We start from the raw sequence: 21266 nt of genomic DNA on the forward strand, positions 1-21266 counted from the left end.
TTCCACAGCACAAGCAAGGAAAGGAAACAGTTCTTGAGTATTTCCATTTTAAAGATTTCAATTTACCTGAGTTGCAAAGCCAGGGCAGGAGGTATCAGTCTTAATCCTATTCTTCCCAACTGAGCTGGATAGATCCCAACCAACTCTATCACAGTAACATGTCGGAGATCTAAACCACACTGTGCTGGCTAAAATAGTAAACATAAGAAATAGAGATAAACATCAAGTGAAATAATTATAAGAGAAGCATATGTACCATATAAACTGTGCTTATCATTACAGTCATAAAAATCTAACAATGAGGGACATAAGAGAAATAAGGATAAACACAGATGCACATGGATGTAGGCAGAATTAATAAAGCTGAATCCAATTTTGGCACAGTTTTAAAAATATTTAAACACTATAGATGACATTTAACCTTTTGAAAGATAGCACAGAGTAGTATTTTCTTTATAAAACAGTTGTAGAAAATATAAATTTGTCTTGCACATTTTATACACTAACTGTTTCTGGAAATAGAACTATATTTATCATTCTTTCCAGTAAGCTAAATCTAGGCCCACATGTATTCCAGAACTGCACCATACAAGCACCATAATGGACTCAGAACTCAGTATTGGCATCTCAACTTTTGTTTCCATTTTTAAAAGCATTTAAAGGTTTTAGCCTTTAAAGAAAGGTGGGGAATATTTTTCAGTCCAAGGGCAAGATTGGGTCTGGGAAAGTATGATGGGGCTGCATGACGAAGTGGAGAGGGCAACCACACTGCTGGCCTTTAGTCCCTTTGCCCAGGCACCATTCACACACATAAACACACTTCTGCTTCCTGAACCTCCCCCACCCCCATTATATTAAGGCTTTTTAAAAAGCTTAATGAAGCACGGAGGAGCAGGTGTGATATCCAATCAAATGGTGTTAAGATTTCAGGGCTAGGGCTGGGGCGAGGGAGTAGAAATGGGGGAGAAGCTAGAAGTCCAGATGGGGAATGCCTGGCAGGCTGTTTCAGACCTGCAAGCATGAAGTTTCCCCACCCCTATTTAAAAGGCTGTGAAATAGACTTCAAAATGTGCCAACTCTCTCCACTCCTTCAAAGGCATATTTGTTCATAGCTAGATTTTTTTGTTATGAATATAGGTGTCAAGCTGGAAAGGAACCCTAAATTCTGTGTACAGATATGGTCACCACACTTAACAAAAGATATTGTAGAGTTGGAAAAAGTGCAGAAAAGGGCAATTGAAATGATCAAGTGGCTGGAGCATCTCCCCTATGAGAAGCGGTTACAGCAGCTGGGATTGTTTAGCTTGGAAAAAAGGGGGGTACAAAATTCTGCTCATAGTACACTCCTGCTGAAGGAGAGAGAGATTTTTATTTCTTACTGATTCCTCCTATTGCTCCCTGTGCCCCACAATCCACTATGGAGGGTTGCCCCCTCCCCCAGAACACTGAGTGACATGGCACAGGAGACTGAAAGGGGAATTGTAACAATTCCTTTCCCCTTCCTCCAATGGGAGCCTCTGATCCATCTGAGTCTCTTCCACAACCCATAATTAATAACTAAGATCATCATAATTTGTGATGGGAGAAAGACAATATTAGTCACACTGCTCATCTGCACTAGTTTTGGGGTGGAATCAACTTCTGCTTATATTTATGCCTCACCTGTAAGATTCCCAGTTGTAATCTATAAAAATAATTGGCTGCAGTAGGGGTGGATATAATGAGCAGCCTCCGTTTTTCATAAAACTGGTCCAGGAGTGCTGCTGCAGTCCTCACACCAACATTAATGTTCATGGCTGAAATTACAAGCAAGAACACAATGATCCCCATACTAAAAGATCTGGTTTTAAACCCACAGCAGTTGGAGATTGTATTGATTCATTTAGTCATGGAAACCAAAAGGGGACAGATCAGATGGAAAGAAATGTTGAGAGCTGACTTATTCTTAGCTCATGCTAGTTCAATTCTCAACTGTAATGAAAAAAACTACAATTTCTTTGAATAAGAGAGATATGTGGAGACTAATCCTGGGTATATTTGCTAGAAGGAAATCCCCCTGGTTTCAATTGAATAAATATGCATAGAGTTGCAGACTTAGAGCCTTTCTGGATGACCAGTTAAAAGTACAGCAAATGAAGCCTCTTTTCACACATTAACCCAGCAGCATCTGAGCAGTTTCTCTGTGCTCTTGGAACACACCCAGAAAGTCCTAATTTTAGGGATAGCGTGCAATGATCCATTCCAACACTTGTATGCAAAGGAATGCCATATTTTATGACATTATCCTGGCATATTGGTACATTACATCCAAAATGTATGAGAACATTATTTTTTATTATTTATTTAATTATTGCATTTATATCCTGCCTTTTTTCCTCCAAAGAACCCAAGGTGGCATACATAATCCTCTTCCTCTCCATTTTATCTCACAACAACAACCCTGTGAGGTAGGTTGGGCTGAGAGTCTGTGACTGGCCCAAAATCACCCAGTGAGTTTCCATAGCTGAGTGGGGAATAGAACGCCCAGCTCCCAGTCCAACACTCTAACTACTATACCTCATTGGTTTTCTATTATTCTGAGTTAGACTACTAATCCATCCCAGTATTGTCTACTCTGTCTGGTAGCAACACTTGGACAACATTTTTCTTAGGCTTTGAGATCCTTTGCTGGAGATTGAACCTGGGACTTAGGGCTGTAAAGCATATGCCTTCCCACTGAGCGTTGGGCTCTCCCTGCTACACATCGTTCTTAGGAACACTGTGTCAGTTGTTAATCTAGACTTTCAGAATACATAAGCATTCTGCTTACATATGATGGTAAATAACTTGGATCTAGCAACCAGGATATGGGAAGGGAGAATCATGCTTAAATCTTTTCACTCACAACCTGTAATAAATTACTGCTTCTTCCAGATGTTAACTGGTATCTAGTTTGCAAAATCTGCATATATTTATGAGTTGGCAGGAGAATGTAGGTGGTTGTTTTCTAATCACTTCCTATCAAGAAAGAACAAGAGATCAATAGCATGAGAACAGAAGAGAGATAGAAAGAAATCCCACAAGTCAGAGTAAGAAATCCATACACAATGGGCAGGAGCCAAATCGATGAGAGCAGTAATGTAAATTAGGTTCTGGTAACGTAAGGGATGTCTAGTATGGCACCAATAGCATTAGCTGACACAATGGGATTCCCTGGAAAACCTGTGTGCCAGCTAACGCTATTGCTGTTATTAGTGGTCCCTTATGCTAGCACAACCTAATTTATAGTAGTGCTTATGTCAACTTGGATACTGCCTGATGTCTCTAGTCCATACAGCTAATTATCACATGCACTTAGCAAAGTTGTTTATTTCATTTTTGAACAGAACTCCCTCACCAACACCACACCCTTGCCCTGGAGTACAATATCAGAAGCTGCTTTTTAAGCTTGGGAAGCAGTTTAATTAAAACACAACTTGCAACAGGAAGCAGTTGTGTGAAAATAAACATGAAAAGCTCTACTACATTTGTGCAACTTCCCACGAGCTTCTGTGGATCAATGCTCAGTGCTACTGAATCCCTCTGCAAGAGGTGAGAAATACCCAGACATTTATAAAATGAAATACTGGAGTTCCAAGGTTAACAGCAGATCTTGCATTTCTTTCATGTTCAATATACAGTCAACACACTGAGCTCATTGTTCCTTAGCAAAATGAGCACTTAATCCTACTTATACACTCTGTTACACAAAAAATGTGTTGAAATATATGGACTGATCATTAAGTTTGTGCTAAGCAAACTTTTCATGCAATACACGAAAACCTGTCCCATATGCTGCCCTTTTACTGGAATAAAACATTACTCACGTACGTGTACAAGTTGGCTCAGTTCCTGACCAGCCTAAATTGTACTGGCATACTCTTGCTGGACTTCCCTGCAAATCGTACCCACCAATGCAGGAAAATTCGCAGGTTGCACCATAATTATTTCCATCACCAGAACATTTTATGTAACCATTTTCTGGAGCATTCAGTTTCCCGCAACGCCTGACTTTAAACACAAAATAATACAAGCATTCAGTAATACACTGTCTCTTCTACTATATCATTAATTAATTGAAAATTAATAACATGAGTTTGTTGTCAGCCTTCAGAGATACTTACACCTTTTGATTAATCATCGTTGTAACATATATATTAATTACTAAGTGGTCATGTAATTCACATATGTTCACTGACGTACACTCAACAGGAGCTTAGAACCATTCGTTAGTGTCCCTCCCAGATACCTCTTGGCTTCAGCTATTGTGGGCACAATTTGCCAATTCCAAAAAGGGAATCTGGCTTGGCAAAGGTGAACAGAGTAGTGTAGCTTTAAAGATTTATGTTACAAATAAAGTTCTTACAGCAAGAAGCACTTGCACACGTAAAGATTAACTAAAAATCTATAAACCTCCGAGGCCCTGTATGATGTGTACTACTGGAATAATCTGATTGCCACTACCTCCTGGTATTATCTACATCAGGTGTGCACAATCTGTTTGGCTCCAAGGACCACATTACAGGTCAGCAGTGGGCTTGGGGCCTCTTTCACCCGCTGCAGGGCCCCAGATGAGCACTGCTGCCTGAAAGGATGCAGAGGGGGATACGGGGCTGCACAACATCCACGTGGTCCTTGGTCTACATCATAGTCATTGTTCAACGGCTGTGCAAATATTCTTACCTTTGACTTTAACCATAAATTTGCAAGTCCCCTTATTCCCAGCTCTGTCAAACACAGTGTAATGGATTTTGTGGTCGCCTTCTGAAAAATGTGATCCTGGTGGTAGTCCTTTCAAAGTAACACTAGAAAAAGAAAAGATAATAAAAAACTACATTTATTGTAGTTTTTGTAGACACAAAGAAGCACCAGACTTGACAAAAATATGACTGCGTACTGCCCTTATACTACAAAATATTTATTTATTTATTTATTTATTTATTTAAGGATTTTTATGCCGCCATTCAGCCAAAAAAGGCTCTCACGGCGGCTTACAAAAGTATTTCTTGACAGTCCCTGCCCACAGGCTTACAATCTAAAAGACATGACACAAAAGGAAAGGGGATTGGGAGGGAGGAGGAGGGGAGGAAAGGAAAGCAAATTCAGGCACTACAATCTTAGTTGGAAAGTTCAGCAGTTACAGTTGACAGCAGGAGGGAGGGGGCTCTGAGCTGGAGCTGGCCCCAGGCACGATGGAGAGGTGCCTGGCTGCTGCTTCCTCCCTCACTGGTGGCCATTTATTGTAGTTTTTGTACACACAAAGAAGCACCAGACTTGACAAAAATATGACTGCATACTGCCCTTATACTACAAAATATTTACACAAAGTGTGCGTAATAAATACAAAATACTAAAGAGGATCACAATAATTACAGAAATGGTGCATGATAAAGAACAAGCTCCCAAGTACTTACTTGCCTGTTTCAAACCTAACTCAAATATCTCGTACTCTAGGATCACAAATCACTTGCACAACCAAACTTCTTCTGCCTCTATGAAGGATAAGACAGGAAGTAATGCAGCACAAGCCCCTTGGTGCATACTTATTTCAGGAGTTGGAGACATATTACCTGTGCATCTAGCCCATCTGTGTTGATGTTTCCTATAATGCACACAAATTCACTCACTCTGTTAAAATGCCATCAGCAGTATCCCGTCCCTCGGGCGTGTCCCAGAACACTCGGGTTGTGAGTTTATTGGGTTCTGCTGTTCTCTCCTTTACACTTGGGCACTGAATTCTAGGAGGCTCCACATCTGTAAATAAACACACACAAAAGAAGTCCATTATTGGCTTAAACGATCATTAATCAAGAAATATAAACAGCACATTTTTAAATAACAGAAATAATCTTGAACAAGTTCAAGCAATTAAGAGTGCAACCCTATGCATGTTTAGATAGAATAAAGCCCCAGCATTCTGGGAGATATAGGACTTTTTCTGTCTAAACATGCATAAAGATTTACATTTTAAACTTATTTATTTTAAGAAATTTAAATTTTGAAAGTATTTAAAATGTTGCTTTAAAAAAATAAAAAAGGCTATTTGAAATTAAGGACAAAATCACAGGGAAGTACTGAAATGCTTTTAAACAGTTTGATTTCTATCATAATGTTCTTTTCTTCAGTTTTGCTTTCAAAGATTCCTCTAATTTCTATAATGATTGCCCTAGCAGTAGTCTTTCAAAAAGGAATCTTCACGAAAAGGAGCTTTTCAAAAGTCACCTTTCATTTCTAATTGTTAAACACTGCCTTTCCTAGATATTTTCCCCCATTTCTACTCACCTACTCACCGTTATTTTCTTTAATGGCTGGCTAACAAGGAGCAAACAGTGGTAAAAAATTCTCTTTCTATAGATAATTACTGACAAGGAGACTAATATGCCACACATCACAACAGGAAGAACTGTATAATTTTCATTAAATGTGTAAGTGTAGGTAAGTGTGCATAAGTGTACATATTACTTCTTTTCAGTGCTTTGGTTTGGTTGAATAATTTGGAATTCTTGAAAGAACCTGGAATTTCTGACTTAATGATGGAATTATGGCACAATTTGGGATAATAAGTGTGCAGGGCAGAACAACAGACTAGGGGCTGAAAGCTGTTCCAAATGCAAAAAGCATTCTACCTGCATTACTAGGTAGAACTCCGCCTGGAGATCTCAAAACATTGTGTATGCATTTCGCTCCATTATCATGATCTATTTGCTTTATTTTGAAACCAAGGACTGTTGTATCTCACAATATGACCCTTAGTCACAGCTTTCCCAGTACCAGTAAACACCCCAAGGAGCCTCAGACAAGCTGAAATTCTCAAAGTATATTATCAAACATATTTGTAAGCATGGTAAATGCTAAAAATGTAGGAAGAAACCATAAGGGCCAGTGCACACAATTGCCCTACTCACAGCAGCTTTAAAAGAGAGAGAGAGAGAGATTTTTGCACCATGGCAGTCGCTCGCTGCCTATCACAAATGAGTCATCTGATGTGTTTGCCATAAGCAGAAGCCGGTGAGTCTGCATATTACTGCAACCCTTCTCAATACACATTGAGAAAGACATGCAAAATTACAGCTGTGTTGGTGCAAAATGGTTTGGACAACGTTCACAATGCACACACAAGGAGCAGCCATGAGAACAAGTAGTCCCTGTCGATCAAGCAATTGTGCGCATGAGGCCCAATTCCCACTTTTTAAGGCATTACTTAAATACATGAATACTGAAAGTAATGAAAGACCGAATAGGCATATTTCTGTAGCAGTGTTTCTGTTATATGATGACCAGGATCCCATCATCAAGCAGCAAAGGACCATAGTTTCCATGGATTGCTATGAATTTCTGATACATTGAGACAACAACCTTGTGTTACTATAGGAACTGCATCTCCAAGCACTCATGGATCAGTGAACTCTTCTTGCTAGACCAGAATGCTTTAAGCCATTTTAATTGCTTAGAGACAAACACTATCTAAACACAAATTCCCCTCCCTCCCTGTTAATTTGTAACAACATAGTGGAGGGGTAGCATTATGAGAATTCCTGACAAATTGGAATTTCCTCAACTGGGATTTCTTCTTTGCAGTAATATAACAACAGCCACAAATTAAATTTGAGCCAGACAAGCAGAAACAATTAAATAAACAAAGGCAAAACAGTGACAGCTAGTTTCAGCAAAACCATCCTGAAATGACCCCAATATTGTTTCTCAAACATTTAGATGAAGGTCATATGGCTAAAAACTGGAAATACAGATACTGGAGTGCAGCTGAATCTAAATTTTTGATGATACATAAAATGACTCATAACTACTAAAGGTATCTATCTGTACTTTAAATATTTGTCATCTTACAGGAGGTGGGAAGGCAAGAGCATATAGTTGTGTGCACGCACAAAGGAGTGCACTGTGGCTATACTAGTCTGATAGACCTGTGGGAATATAAGCTACTACTACTGATAAGGACTGAAAGCAACTTTATTTTTATTTATGGCATTTCTCCAACCATACCTTCCAAGGAGTTCAGGGTACCTTAGACAACTTTTCCCCTCCCCATGTTATCCTCCTAACAACCCTGTGAGGTAAGCTGGGCTGAGAGATAACTGCATGGGTAAATGGAGATTGGAATCCAGGTCCTAGTCTAATTTTCTAAGCATCACACCACACTGGCATTTTTACTTGTTAATTAAGGCCCAATCCCATTGGCCTCCATGTTTGGAGTACTCACAATTGAGCAGTTATTCCCAAGTTCTGGGTATGGCCACAGTGAGAAATAAAGCAAAGTCCAAAGACAGAGGAGAACAAGTACATCCTTGTACATGACCAAGTGCTTCACCTCAAGAGACTATTCAGGTCTTAACCAAAACTTAATGGATGGCACTAGCCGATACCAAACACAACTTTGGTGTAATATGATTCCCTCTGTCTGTGCCAGTTACAATTATGGCAGCCACATTCTGGCAGCTGAAGCTTCTGAGTCATTTTCAAGGACAGCAGCACATACAACGCATTACAGTGATCTGATTAGGAGGTTACAAGAGTGTGAACCATTGCAACTAGAGTATCCCTGTACTGGAATGGTTGTGACTAGCAAACCAGCTGAAGCTGGTAAAAGACACTTCTAGTTACCAAAGCCACCTTGAGCCCCATGTGGCAATGCTGGGTCAAGCTACACATCCGCTCTTTCAGGGAGAGTGCAATACCAGGCTGCACAACCAAGTCCCAGAGATGAGAACCACCTCCCCATAGGGCCTCTGTCTTGTCTGGATTCAACTTCAGTTTACGGGCCCTCGTCCAGCCCATGACCAAATCCAGGCACCTGTATAACCTCATCTGACGCCTTGGTAACGCCTTACTCCCAATCCTAGAAGCTTCATATAGAAGTCAAAGGCTATAGGGGATAATATAGACCTTTACAGGACCCCACAGCAAAAATGCCATGGGGTCAAGAATAGACCTCCCCCCGCCATGTTACTTTTGAACCTGACCCTGCAGCTTGGAGTAGATCTATAGTGTTACTATGCTACTGACACCCAAATCACAGAGCCAATGCAGCAAGTTACTATGATCAATGGTATCAAAAGCTGCAGAGAGAGCAAGAACTATCAACAAGGTCACACCTCTCCACAGAGGTCATGGGTCAGGATGACCAAGGCCACTTCATACCTAGCAGACCACATTCCCTTATATACACCCGGATGACAACTATGATCCTCAGTGGACGTCCTACTGGCCATTCTGAAATGAACCCAATGCTGCCATAAAGAACCTCGGCGGTGGGCCTTCTCTGTGGCAACACCCCCTGGAAAACCCTTCCTCGTGAAGTTCAGGAGGCAGAAAACTTAACATCTTTTAAATGTCTCCTGAAAACATATCATTTTACACAGACTTCCCTTGGTTCTTAACTTAGAGCTTCAGCTGATGGGCAGTATTAAAATGTAATAAATAAATAAAATTAATTAATTAATTCACAAACCCTGAAGCTGGATTGACATGGATCTAGATAAGTTGCTTTCTCCAAAAATGCCTGAGTTGAGCCACCATCTCACTCTCCAAGATTTTGCACAGAAAGGGGATATTACACACTGGGGAATAAGTTTTTCTTTTTCTTTGCAAACACAAGAACAACAACAAGCAAAAAAGAGGAAAGCAGCCCATATATTTAAATAAACATCCATATGAAATTGACTGCTGTAGGTGATACTTTCCAATATTGCAAGAGCAGTCAGATCTTCAGTCCACGCGATGATAGGTGATGGGTGTTTATCCTTCCAAGCTTGAAGTATACAATTCTTTGCAACTGTAATGGCTCTCAGTATCCACTTTTGCTGTCCATCTGTTAATCTCCACATACCAGGGGATTAACAGGGTGAAGGTACTTGTTCAAATGTCCCATATTCAAAAAATGTTTTTTGTTAAGGAGTGGATTTACAACCACCTCTTTCAAGTTGGCTGGCTCTACCCCCTTACATGTAGGCATTAACTACCTCTTGGAAACACCTTGTCATTACCCTAACCCCTCCCTGTGAATTGTTAATAAGCAGGATGAGCAAGAATATAGGTGGTCAGCTACACCTGTCCAATCAGTTTGTCCATATCTTCAGGCCAAATCAATTGAAACTGAGTGCAGACAATTAGATGGGGCGCTGCACATCTCCACTGGAACTGTTCGATGACGGCATCAAGTTCAGTGTGAATATTATTATTTTTTATTTATTTATTTAAGCATTTTTATCCCGCCATTCAGCCAAAAAAGGCTCTCATGGCGGCTTACAAATATGAATGATTTTATCCTCAAACTGTCTTGCAAGCTTGTCACAGCAGGCATCTGAGGATTCCACCACATCCTCACCAAGGTCTTAACCTATTCACCACCCAGAAACCACTGCTGGACAGCTATACTAGAATACAATGAAGGCAGAGAACTATGACCACTTCAACAGCAACACTGTTACAAACAAGGCACAGTATTGTGCTCTGACTTGTGTTTAGTCATACTCACTATGAGATTTGTGTCATCTGCGCTCTAGTCGTAATCCTGCCTGTTTAGTAGCTTGTAGATCCTCAGTAAACCAACAGAGCTGGTTGGATTCCAGAGTGCCACAGAAGATACCTAGTAGCGATCATGTCAACAGCATGTTCCATCTCACTATGGTATATCATCCAGAGTACCTTCCATCCTCCCATTCAAATTTAATGATGCATTTTCTTGATTCTACACTTACCAACACAAGAGGCTGGTCTTCCACTCCAAGCTTTGTTATCCATACATTGTACTATTTGGTCACCTTTTAACTGATAACCTGGCGAACAGTAATAGTCGCATCTGGAGTTAAAATATGCACCATCTGAACACTTGAATCCTCCATTAGTTGGCATCGCAAGGGTCTGGCAACGCTTTTCTATGGGGGGGAAAGCGAACATTAGATTATTGAGGACATTGCAAAGAGATTTTGCATGTAATGCAAAATATGAAAAAGGAATAATTTTGAAGATGAACATTGATTTCTAAAGATACTTTTATGTGGCCAATATGGCCTTTGCACCATCCCAGATACTTATTCACAGAAGGCAACACTGCAATTGCAGGTCAAAATGCTGAGTAATTAATAGAGGGGAACTCTTACAAGGGAAACTCTATTAGGACACAATTCTATGCACGTTAAAACAGGGGGGGAAATCCTGCCTTTGAGTAGAGGGCTTTCCTTGATGATTTCCATGTGGAAGTTAAATATTTCTATATGTGCAACTTTAGGGGGGGGGAATGGATGAAACTGCACAGAAAAAATTGAGCTAATAATGTTACTATTTCCTTCATTTTAGATACTAACATGGTTTCTGGATGGCCAGAAACAGTTGAGCTGAAAGCAGATCTTCAGTAGAAGTATAAGCCACTCACGTTTGCACAAAACTTTCCCAGACCAGCGTTTGTTTGACTGACAAATAATCTCCTGAGGGCCATGCAGTTCATAGCCTTTCTGACAACGAATGTCACATTTTGTCCCCAAGACGTTTTTGTAATAGCCTCCATGAGGGCTTCTGCAGCTTGCATAACCATATTTCACCTTGAGAGGAGAGCACCATGGTGTATCTGGTAAAAGGAAGACAAATAAGCATACATAAGAAGAAAAAGATTTTTTAAAACAAAACAAAACATGTAACTATAGTATAACTTTAACTATGGAGTTGGACCAGAGTTTACTAGAAAGTAAAAAAAAAGAATACAGAGAGATGTAAGCTGCAGATTCATGTGCCCCGTCCAAGGTTACAGCACTAAAGAAAGCTTTTTTTTTTGTACAACATGTGAATTATATTTTTTTATTAAAATGTGAACTTAAAGCTTGAACCATTAAAACCAAGGAACACTGGCATTGCTGTGATGAGATGAGGTCTGCTCCCTTAATTTTCTGCTTGTGGATGAAGTCTGCCACCAAGTGGACAGCTACAATGTTTCTTTCAAAAAGAAAGCCAACAACTGAATACTGTATATGTGGCCTAACATTTAGTTCTCTTAGGTTGCAATCCTATACTCACCTAGCTGGAAGTAAGCCCTACTGAACTCAATTGGACTTAATTCTGAGCAGACATGCAGAACAGGGCAACCAACATGATCAAGGGGCTGGAGCAACTTTCCCTTTGAGGAACGATCACAACATTTGGGGCTTTTTAGCTTAGAAGAAAATGACAGAGGACATGATAGAGGTGCATAAAATTGTGCATTAAGTTGATAATGCTAGAATCTGGGATCATCAAACAAAGCTGAATGGTGAGAGGTTAAGACATATAAAAGGAAGTTCTTCAAACAGTACATAATTAAACTATGGAATATGCTGCTGCAAGTGAACTGCCCAGAGGGCTTCGGCTATTGGGCGGTTTAAAAATGTAATAAATAAATAAATAAATGTAATAAAATAAAGTTATTGTGATTGCCACCAACTTGGTCAGCTTTAAAGGAGGATTAGACAAATTCATGGAGGATAAGGCTAACAATGGATAGATACTACCTCCAATATCGGAGGCAATATGCCTTTGTACACCATTTGCTTGGGAACACCAAACGGGAGGGTGCTGTTGCATTCATGTCCTACTTGTGCGCTTTTCACAAGCAGTTGGTTTGCTACTGTGGGATGAGAATGTTGGACTAATAAGGCATTTTATTTAATCTAGAATGGTTATTTTTATGTTCTTATGTTAGGCCCCATGGCCAAGTGATAGCAGCTGATACTACAATCTCAAATAATTTTAAACTACAACCCCAAATACTGAAAATGTACTTATTTAACCCAAGTCATATTCAGTATGTGGTGAATCAAATTCCTTGTGGCAGTAAAGCCTTGTCATAAATAGTGTTACAATCAGGAAAGGCGATCAAGAGAGAGAAAGTTCTAGTGTAAAACTGGATATTTACACATGGTATCCACACAGCTGGATTCATGTGCTAATGATGTACATGTAGCCAAGGCAAACTGGTTTACACAAGACTCCAGGCAAACAAATGACACAGGAATATGTTTTTCTTGCATACCCAATGTCACATTTAAAATTGAGCCACAGAAAAGGTGCACAGGAGAGGCATGCAAGAGAGAATGTGTGTGCCAGGGGTGGAGGAATGGGGTGATACAGATTAGTCAGAGATTTTGCATCATCTGCTGATTGCATAGCTAGGTAGCAGACATGAGTGGTGGCAGTGTGTGGATTAGAATGTACCAACCAAAATACCAGCTGTAGTTGTCCAGTTTTTGGTTCATGGAATTAGCTCTGTGAAATTCCTGCACTTGCACAGTGGAATGATGGAATACTCACCGCTCTGTCTACATCCATAGTTTAGGATGTTCTGACATTATGGATGTAAACTGGATCAAGGGGCATTCAAGACCCATTCAATAAAGAACACATCAGAATTCCTGCCTGCTGCCCATATAGCTATATATATTTCCTGTTTTTCTGAACTTTGGAGAGTTCAAATGCATTGGATGTCCTCCTGAATACAGATTTATATTCACCCTTCAATGAATTTTCAGAGCAGCTTACAGGGTCAAGAAATACAAAAACAGTTAAAATATAAAAAAATAATTATGCACATTTACAAAATATATAAAAGCAGTCTAAATTCACATGAAGGAAATAAAAGTTAAAACAAATTAAAAGGCATCGGGAAACAGGACTTTGGTACCAAAATGCTAAGGTTCCATGGGGAGAGCATTCCAGATTTGGGGTGCCACCAGCACTGAAAAAGACTTCCCCCCCCCCAAAAAAAAAACCCTCATTACACCTCACCTTTTGCTGCACTTGGAGAAAGGTCTCTGATGAACATCTTAGGGTCCAAGTAGACACATGTAGAGACAGGCAATCCTATAAGTACCCTCTTTCCAATCCATGAAGGGTTTTAAAAAGTCAAAAGTTGCACTTTAAAATTGAACCCAGAAACAGACTTGAGTCCAGTGCAATTGACGAAGCCATGGTATAATATGCCCATAGTGCCCTGTTCTAGACAGCAATCTGGCAGCTGCAGAGAAAACTAACTGAAGTTTCTGCACCATCTTTAATAATAGTCCCATATGTTAGTTTAGGAACATTGAGCCACAGCTGCAAGGTGTCTCCCACTCATACAAAACTAGAACTGAGAAATCTGCAGTACACTGGATAGCAGAGAACGCTGCTCTGATGCAGCTGCCATTGTCAATTACCTTTGCACCTGTTCCAACAAACTGCAAGGACTGGGGATTACTACACAGAGACTAGCCAACATCCAGAGGAAAATTGTTTCTTCCTACCTTAGTTGCATAGATTCATTACTATGCTTGCCTCCTGACCCACTGTGCTGGTAAGCTATGAATCTTTACAAGTTCATCCCATTTGACATGTAGTGAGTTTTCCTTTAGTGGTATTAGTTTTATGACCAAAAAAATTTCTTTCTTTTTAAAAAGAAAAAAAAAAGAACGCATTTAGGACTAAGAACTGTCAATGAGACACAGACTTCTTTGTGAAGGTCCCAATTACCATTCTTTCAAAATATTAACTTAAACTCTCCTTTTTAGAATTATCACTGGTTTCTTCTCTTTAGCACGCCACAGTCTGTCCTGAGCATTTATATGGTTTAATTGCACTAGATAGGCCTAGGTTTGGGTCTATATTGCACAGAATGGACAGCACTACTAGCCAAAGTTTAGACAGCAAAGTACAGAAACAATCCAATAGGATTTAAGCACCCATAACATTCTGTGTCCTGACACTTACAGTGGTACAGTGGTACCTCAGTATACATAGATACACAGAGACAGAGAGAAAACTCCCCAGCACTCTTAAAGCTTTCATGGATACTTGCAAAGTCATGCAACCTTATCAATGTCAGAGAAGCACTCTGCTATAAAGTACCTCATACTAAACAGCATTTACTTATAACTTTGCAACAAAGGTTCTTGTAAAACGTCTCTATCAAGAAAGATGCTTCAGGACTCATTAGTAGATTGGACTTTTGAAGGACCCATAAATGTAACAGAAAATACAGCATGAGAAAGGAGAGGTCATGTCAATCAGGACTAAGTGTATATCTCTTAACAGTCTGACTTGTTACTAACTCAAGATAAGAAATATCATGTAAAGTCTTATATTTATTTATTTACAATATGTATATACCGCTCCCCATTCAAAATTACACAATATATGTGCTTATGATCATTGGAGAGTTTAGATATGATATCCCACACTCAAGGGTTTGAGTATGGGTTGAGTGTGGGTTGTTGTTGAACTGTGGATTGCCATTGAAACATTGGTTATCATGTTGTCTGAACCCATCCATGCCAACAAACCATGAGAACCCATGGTTTGTTGGGTTGTGAACTGTGGGTTGTTCATAATTTAAAAAACCATGGTTTGTTAGCACGGCTGAGTTCAGACAACAAAGTAACCCATGTTTCAACAACAACCCATGTTTCAACCACAACCCACAATAACACGTTTCAACAACAACCTCCCTTGGGTGCTGCGTTTTCTGGGACAATTGTTATGCCTGAACCTCAGCTGGTGACAATGCCTAGAAATGTTTTTTCCCACCCAGTTCCATATGTGACTCTTGTCTCATTTGATCATGACAGCCATCATCCATCTTTTCTAAGCTCAAGACACATTAGTTTAATAATTTTGACATGAGGTAGCTTTATTTTAATGTATTCATTTTTTCTATTTTAGGCAATTACCCACTCTGAGCCTGCTACACACTGTGGGGTAGAAAATAAGGAAGATATTGGCATAAACAAAAAATAGACATATAACTGTCAACTTTATCAGTGCTAAAAGAACTCCATTCTCAGATATCATTGGCAACAGATTTCTTTAGAATGATTTCAAATAGTGCCCTCTTCATAAAAGCTATGAGATTATATGTGACTACTTAAGATTGCATGGTTAGTAATTAGTATAATTTTCATCACAACACAAAGGAGCATCATATATGATAGAAAACTATGAAAAAAACCTATGAAAAATATTTTTCTGTTTCATATTTTTCTGTTTCAATGCACTATCCATCAACAGGTGCTGATCGTAGGCAAATTTTGATTTTTATGGTATGATGTATGAAAGAGAAAGGAAGTAGCTTATTTTTCAGTGCATGAGCTAGCTGCTTGAAAATGACATCAGAGTATGAGAAAATTTATGATGTAAATCATTAGAATTGGAAATGTCATAACAGTAAGCATGCCTTACATTGTAAAGCTTACAGGTCAGAATTGATAATTCCATAAAATATATTTTAAAATGCTTACACTATTCTCTTGTATTAAACAAGAAAAAAGGAGGAGAAAATTTGTACATACATGAAGCCTGGCTACTTCAAAGCTCTGGCCATACTGACACAGTTCCATTACAATCTGTAGCTTACATCCTTCCTAGCGCTCCACATACAGTATGTTTCTAAGCCTTGTAGTTTATATCCCATTCATAGTACATATGGGCGTCCTCTTTCCATATGTACAGTGAACAGGGGATAAACTATAATGAGACTTCTGAAATGGCTCTTTCCATCCTTTGCCTGCTGAATATTTCTTGGTTGTTCATTACAATGTGGGGGTGAGGGAGTGGGAGTACTTTTTTGAGATGATGCCGGACTTTCATACCTATATATTAGGACTATTTTACACACTGCTGTACAATCAGAACAAGCATGGTGGTGGGAGAAATGTTGAGAATGCATTTCTAAGACTTCTACATAGGCAAATAAGAGCAATATTAGGAAACAAGAGAAATGCTAAAATAAGGTATCTATGAATGAAAAATACCACATGTGAATTGTCCACAATTGTATTTTGTGAGGTACAATATATTCAACACATTTAAAATATTTTGTCAGAAATAAAATAAACATTTTTGAATTCAAATTTTGATGGGACATAGTATTAAGTGCGAACTGCAGAAGCAACTCAAAGAATATAATAAAACAAATTGCGCAAAAATTGGCCAGCACAAGACATACCCTAATGCTTCAAGCTCCAAGCAGGAAAAGAAAAAAGTTCTCTTGAAACAGGTGATCCCCATTAGTATATAAGCAAAGCATTCACCTTTATATCTTTTGCGGGCATACACATCTTCATCATCTTCTAGGGGCGAGTATCCCGATCCTACAATACAAAATAAGAGAAAAACTGCAGCAAGAAAGGAAATAGAATACATTTGAAAAGAATAAGAAAAGCTCTTGCAAAGACAGCAAAGCCAGAATTAGGATGTAACAAACATCCTAGAGCAAGGTAAATTGCATAAGCTTTTATGTTTATTAGACTTGCAGCATAATCAGTTTATAGTGAAATTGGTAAAGCTATGGATTAAATTTATTGACGTCTAATTGTTTCCCAATATATATTGACTCAAACAAGACTACAAATCATTTTGTAGGGAACGTCTATCACAAATTAAGGTCTTCTTCAAGCCTTAAGAAGGATTTCACTATAAGATGGTTCAAAGATGCAAGTGGATGCATCAGCCATCATAGCAACCAGCCGCAGAGGTAGAATGTAACAACCATTCTAGATACTTGGATAGGTGTGGCTCTGCTTAATTTTGGTTAGTCAGCATAGCCTATGCAGCTAATATGATAGTTACATCATTTTTCCAAAAATACTATTCCATCCAATAGCATTTTCTTTAATTACTGAAAATCAAGAATATATATAAAAAAAATGGCTTACTTGTATAGACCTGGAACTCAGTTACATATTACCAGGCATCATTAGAATTGCATTCTATCTTAAAATAAATATCCAACACAAGATAACATACTCATAGATTTCACTGTGATTCAGCAATTGTTATACACTGGTGAAAACAACCTTTTCTGTATTGGGCCTATATGTACAAAAGAGGGATGTATTGGGGTAAAAAAAAAAGAAAAAAAAAGCTTCAGACTCTCCATACCAACCACTCATGATTATAACGAAGACCCTTGAAGGACCATGTAACTCCCTAACAGATGACTCGCACAATAAACTTCAACTGAGCAGGTCATCTGTTTGACAGGGTAAAAAAACTAAAAGCACCAACTCTTCTCTTTGGCAAGTATACATGTGGGGCCTGTCTAAACATTCAGAAAGCCCTGGGTTGGAAGCACGGTGGTGCAGTGTCGATTATATGACATAGCTGCAATCGTGCACCCACTCCAGTGCTTTCAGCTGAATCTGCGGAGAAAAAAAGTTGGGGACTTTCCCTGACTTTTTTCTCCAGAGCGAGTCAAGGATGCCCAAGACAGTGTCAAGACCAAAGCCTTGCTCCAGAGCTGCAGAGGAGGCGTGGCTGGGGTGGAAGGAGACCTGTGATTAGTCATCTTCCACTAGAAAGAGGGAGGGGTGGCTCTGGTCCCTGGATGGCCTCCCAGAAACCCCGCACTCCCTTCTTGGTGTCGGGACTACCCAACGCCACCCTGGGCGAGGGAAAGCATTTTTTTTTAAGGGATGCTGCACCAACCCAGCACTCTGAAGACACCTCCGTGGAGATTCCTTTGTGCAACAGCATATTCACAACCAGCTATAGCACACAAGGATCCATGGATCTTGGCTATCTTCTACTCTCATCACTACACATCATTCATTAAAGCAGTGGATTTGTGTTCCTAGGAACTCTGAGGCGCCTCAAAAACTTTCCAGGCATCCTTCAATGAAATTAGTAATGTGGAGATGTTGCCAGAAGACAGCTTGTCCCCATCATTCATTCATTCATTCATTCATTTATTGCATTTCTATACCGCCCAATAGCCGAAGCTCTCTGGGCAGTTTACAAAATTAAAGCAATCAGTATCTACAATGAGCAACTGCAGAGGAGTGTTGGGCACTGCAGTCTCTCAGTTCTTGCAGGGCAATAGCTGCATTCAACAGACTACAAACCTGCAGGTGTGCAGAAGCTTCTCAGCAGACAAATCAGTGGGTTCCCTCAGGGAAAGACGCTTGAAACCCACCCTACTATACAGATCATATATCTTTGCTGCAGAATGCCCCTGAGCATTGTATTAAAAGATATAAATTTAACCTGATTATGAAGACCTTATACTTAACTAAACAACTAAACATCTAGAGTTTTGTTTTCTTTCCATGTTTAGGCATTCCTAAGATGCACAACAATGAGCCATAAACTCCAGATCCTGAAATCTCCAGTAAAATCAGAATAAAATCTATAATGTGTTTTAACTACTCACACACAGTTTTCAACTTAGGTGTGAGAACCAAAAGTCTGTCATCTACTTAACTTGACATGCCAGTAATCAGTGGGATTTAACCAGCTTTAGTGAAAGGGTGACCATGGGCTATTTTTTCATGGTTTGGATGCATATCTCTTCTCCACTTTCACAGCATACCCAGACTCACCCCATAAATCCATGCTGCAGAGAAGGGCAATTGTGAGATCAGTATAGAAGTCTCAGCATCAAGAAACCACCAGCACTGATAAAACCATCGAGTTTATGGACTATATCGTTCCTCTGTGTTCTCATGATACAAGGAAGTATAATAAGCCTCATGCAGCTGCCTTAAAAGCCAGCCACCATCACTGTATGAGTCCTATCATATGAACCTACATACCCTATGGAAGGAATACATAGTTGTAGGAAACATGAAACTGTAAACTACAAATCATTGCTATAACAATGCTAACAAGCAGATGAGGAACTACTGTTGGTGAGGATTTATGAATGTTGCCTTTTAAAGGGGAGTACATCAGTGCTCCCACCCTTATTTATTTATTACACTTATATACCGCCCCCATAGCCAGGGCTTTCTGGGCGGTTTACAGAAATTCTAAAATTAAGATAAAAACAAATATACAAAATTTAAAATTCTAAAACACAGAACATACACACATAAAGCATTAATGAAATGAGTGATCAGCCTCTCAAAACTTTTTTTTAAGTAGTAAACATTTTTAAAAGTTCACAAAATGATTCAAACATGACAATGGGAGCAGTGTTACTCACCACCAGTGACGTCACAGTTACTATCCAATAAGTCAATCAATCAATTTATTGAAGGCAACCAAATACAGCTTTTTGCCAATTACATATACAAAAGTTATACACAGAGCATAAAAGCGTGTCATATAAAAAAGAATAGATAAAATGTTATAAAATGTTAAAACATACATACACATCCAATAAGTACTCATGACACTACTGAAATTTCACAAAGCATTCATAATTACAACTGACCCATCTGAGTGTTTGGGGGAGAGAGGCAGGGCGATAACATTTTCCCAGTAATTATTCCGTTTGAGTGCTACAAAATGCAATTTCCTTGCATTAAATGTGTTATCTTGAGAAAGGATTCTGGATCATGTGCAGTGAATTAGTAACAACTATGCAATCATTGTGCAGAACATTTTAATGTTTTAGAATATAATATTCCTTTATTTTTTTAGGATATCACTTATTATATATTTTATACCAGATCCCAAATCTACTTAAATCAAAGAGATTATCCATTTATTACAGTAGGTTTGATCTTTTTCAGTCAGAACCACTTTCGTGAATTATATTTAGCAATGACAATTTTCCTAGTGTTCTACTCTTGTTACTTTCTTTAAAATTGCTGATGTCAGCAGACATGCTGGCATGGTAGAAAACACTAAGCTTACTAGAATTTTAAAGCACATTGTGCTATATCAGATTTAAATAGCAGCCTCTAAAGGCTTTGAAGATGTTACTAAATGTTTGTTTTGCTTTGCCTTGTGCTACTTGGCAGAATAATGAAATTCAGATCTGAACGTTCAGCTCAAAAGAATTTTTCAACAAAACATATAATTTTAAATATTTTTCTAAATAATTAGATTGATTGCTCAAACTTTTTAAAAGATGATTCATATAAGAGAAGCGGTTGGGTATGCAAGATTTGAAGAGTAAGCTCTTTCAGTGGTTCTTTACATGAAAATGCCAAGAATTGAATTCTATTCCAATGAAACATTTAACCCTGTATTTAATTTTAAGGCAACTTTTTGTTCCCTTCCATGGATCACAAAGACTGCAATCTTATTCTTAGTTTTGTTGGAAGGAAGTCCCAGTGAACTCAGTTCAGCTTATTTTTGAGTAGACATGTAAAGGGGAAACATGAAAATGTAGTATATGCTCCTTATTTCCATTTTACCTGCTAGTTCATAAGAATGTTTATAAGCAACTGTAATTATGCACTTCTCTAAGGGTTACTCAGAAGACCATTTTTTATTAGGACAAATTTTATGGACAGGGTTACATAAGAATCTTGCCCCAGTAGGCTTGCTTTGTTCAGTGAAGT

At 38.9% G+C, this 21266-nt stretch overlaps 1 protein-coding gene across 2 annotated transcripts in view; it reads right to left on the reverse strand.

The window, feature by feature from the left end:
- The window catches only part of SRPX (sushi repeat containing protein X-linked), a 40316-nt gene that overhangs the window by 1830 nt on the left and 17220 nt on the right, over positions 1–21266 (reverse strand). The window contains exons 2-9 of one of the 2 annotated variants that reach the window (XM_063126517.1): positions 17064–17123; positions 11408–11599; positions 10734–10910; positions 5646–5772; positions 4702–4823; positions 3850–4029; positions 1663–1796; positions 67–188 (exon numbers count right to left, since the gene is read on the reverse strand). In XM_063126517.1, coding sequence (XP_062982587.1) covers positions 67–188; positions 1663–1796; positions 3850–4029; positions 4702–4823; positions 5646–5772; positions 10734–10910; positions 11408–11599; positions 17064–17123 — 1114 coding nt within the window. The remainder of the gene's footprint in view (positions 1–66; positions 189–1662; positions 1797–3849; positions 4030–4701; positions 4824–5645; positions 5773–10733; positions 10911–11407; positions 11600–17063; positions 17124–21266) is intronic. The other variant, XM_063126518.1, reaches the window with a different exon arrangement.

This window comes from Elgaria multicarinata, chromosome 5 (genome assembly GCF_023053635.1).
Source record: "Elgaria multicarinata webbii isolate HBS135686 ecotype San Diego chromosome 5, rElgMul1.1.pri, whole genome shotgun sequence".
Taxonomy (NCBI): Eukaryota; Metazoa; Chordata; class Lepidosauria; order Squamata; family Anguidae; genus Elgaria; species Elgaria multicarinata.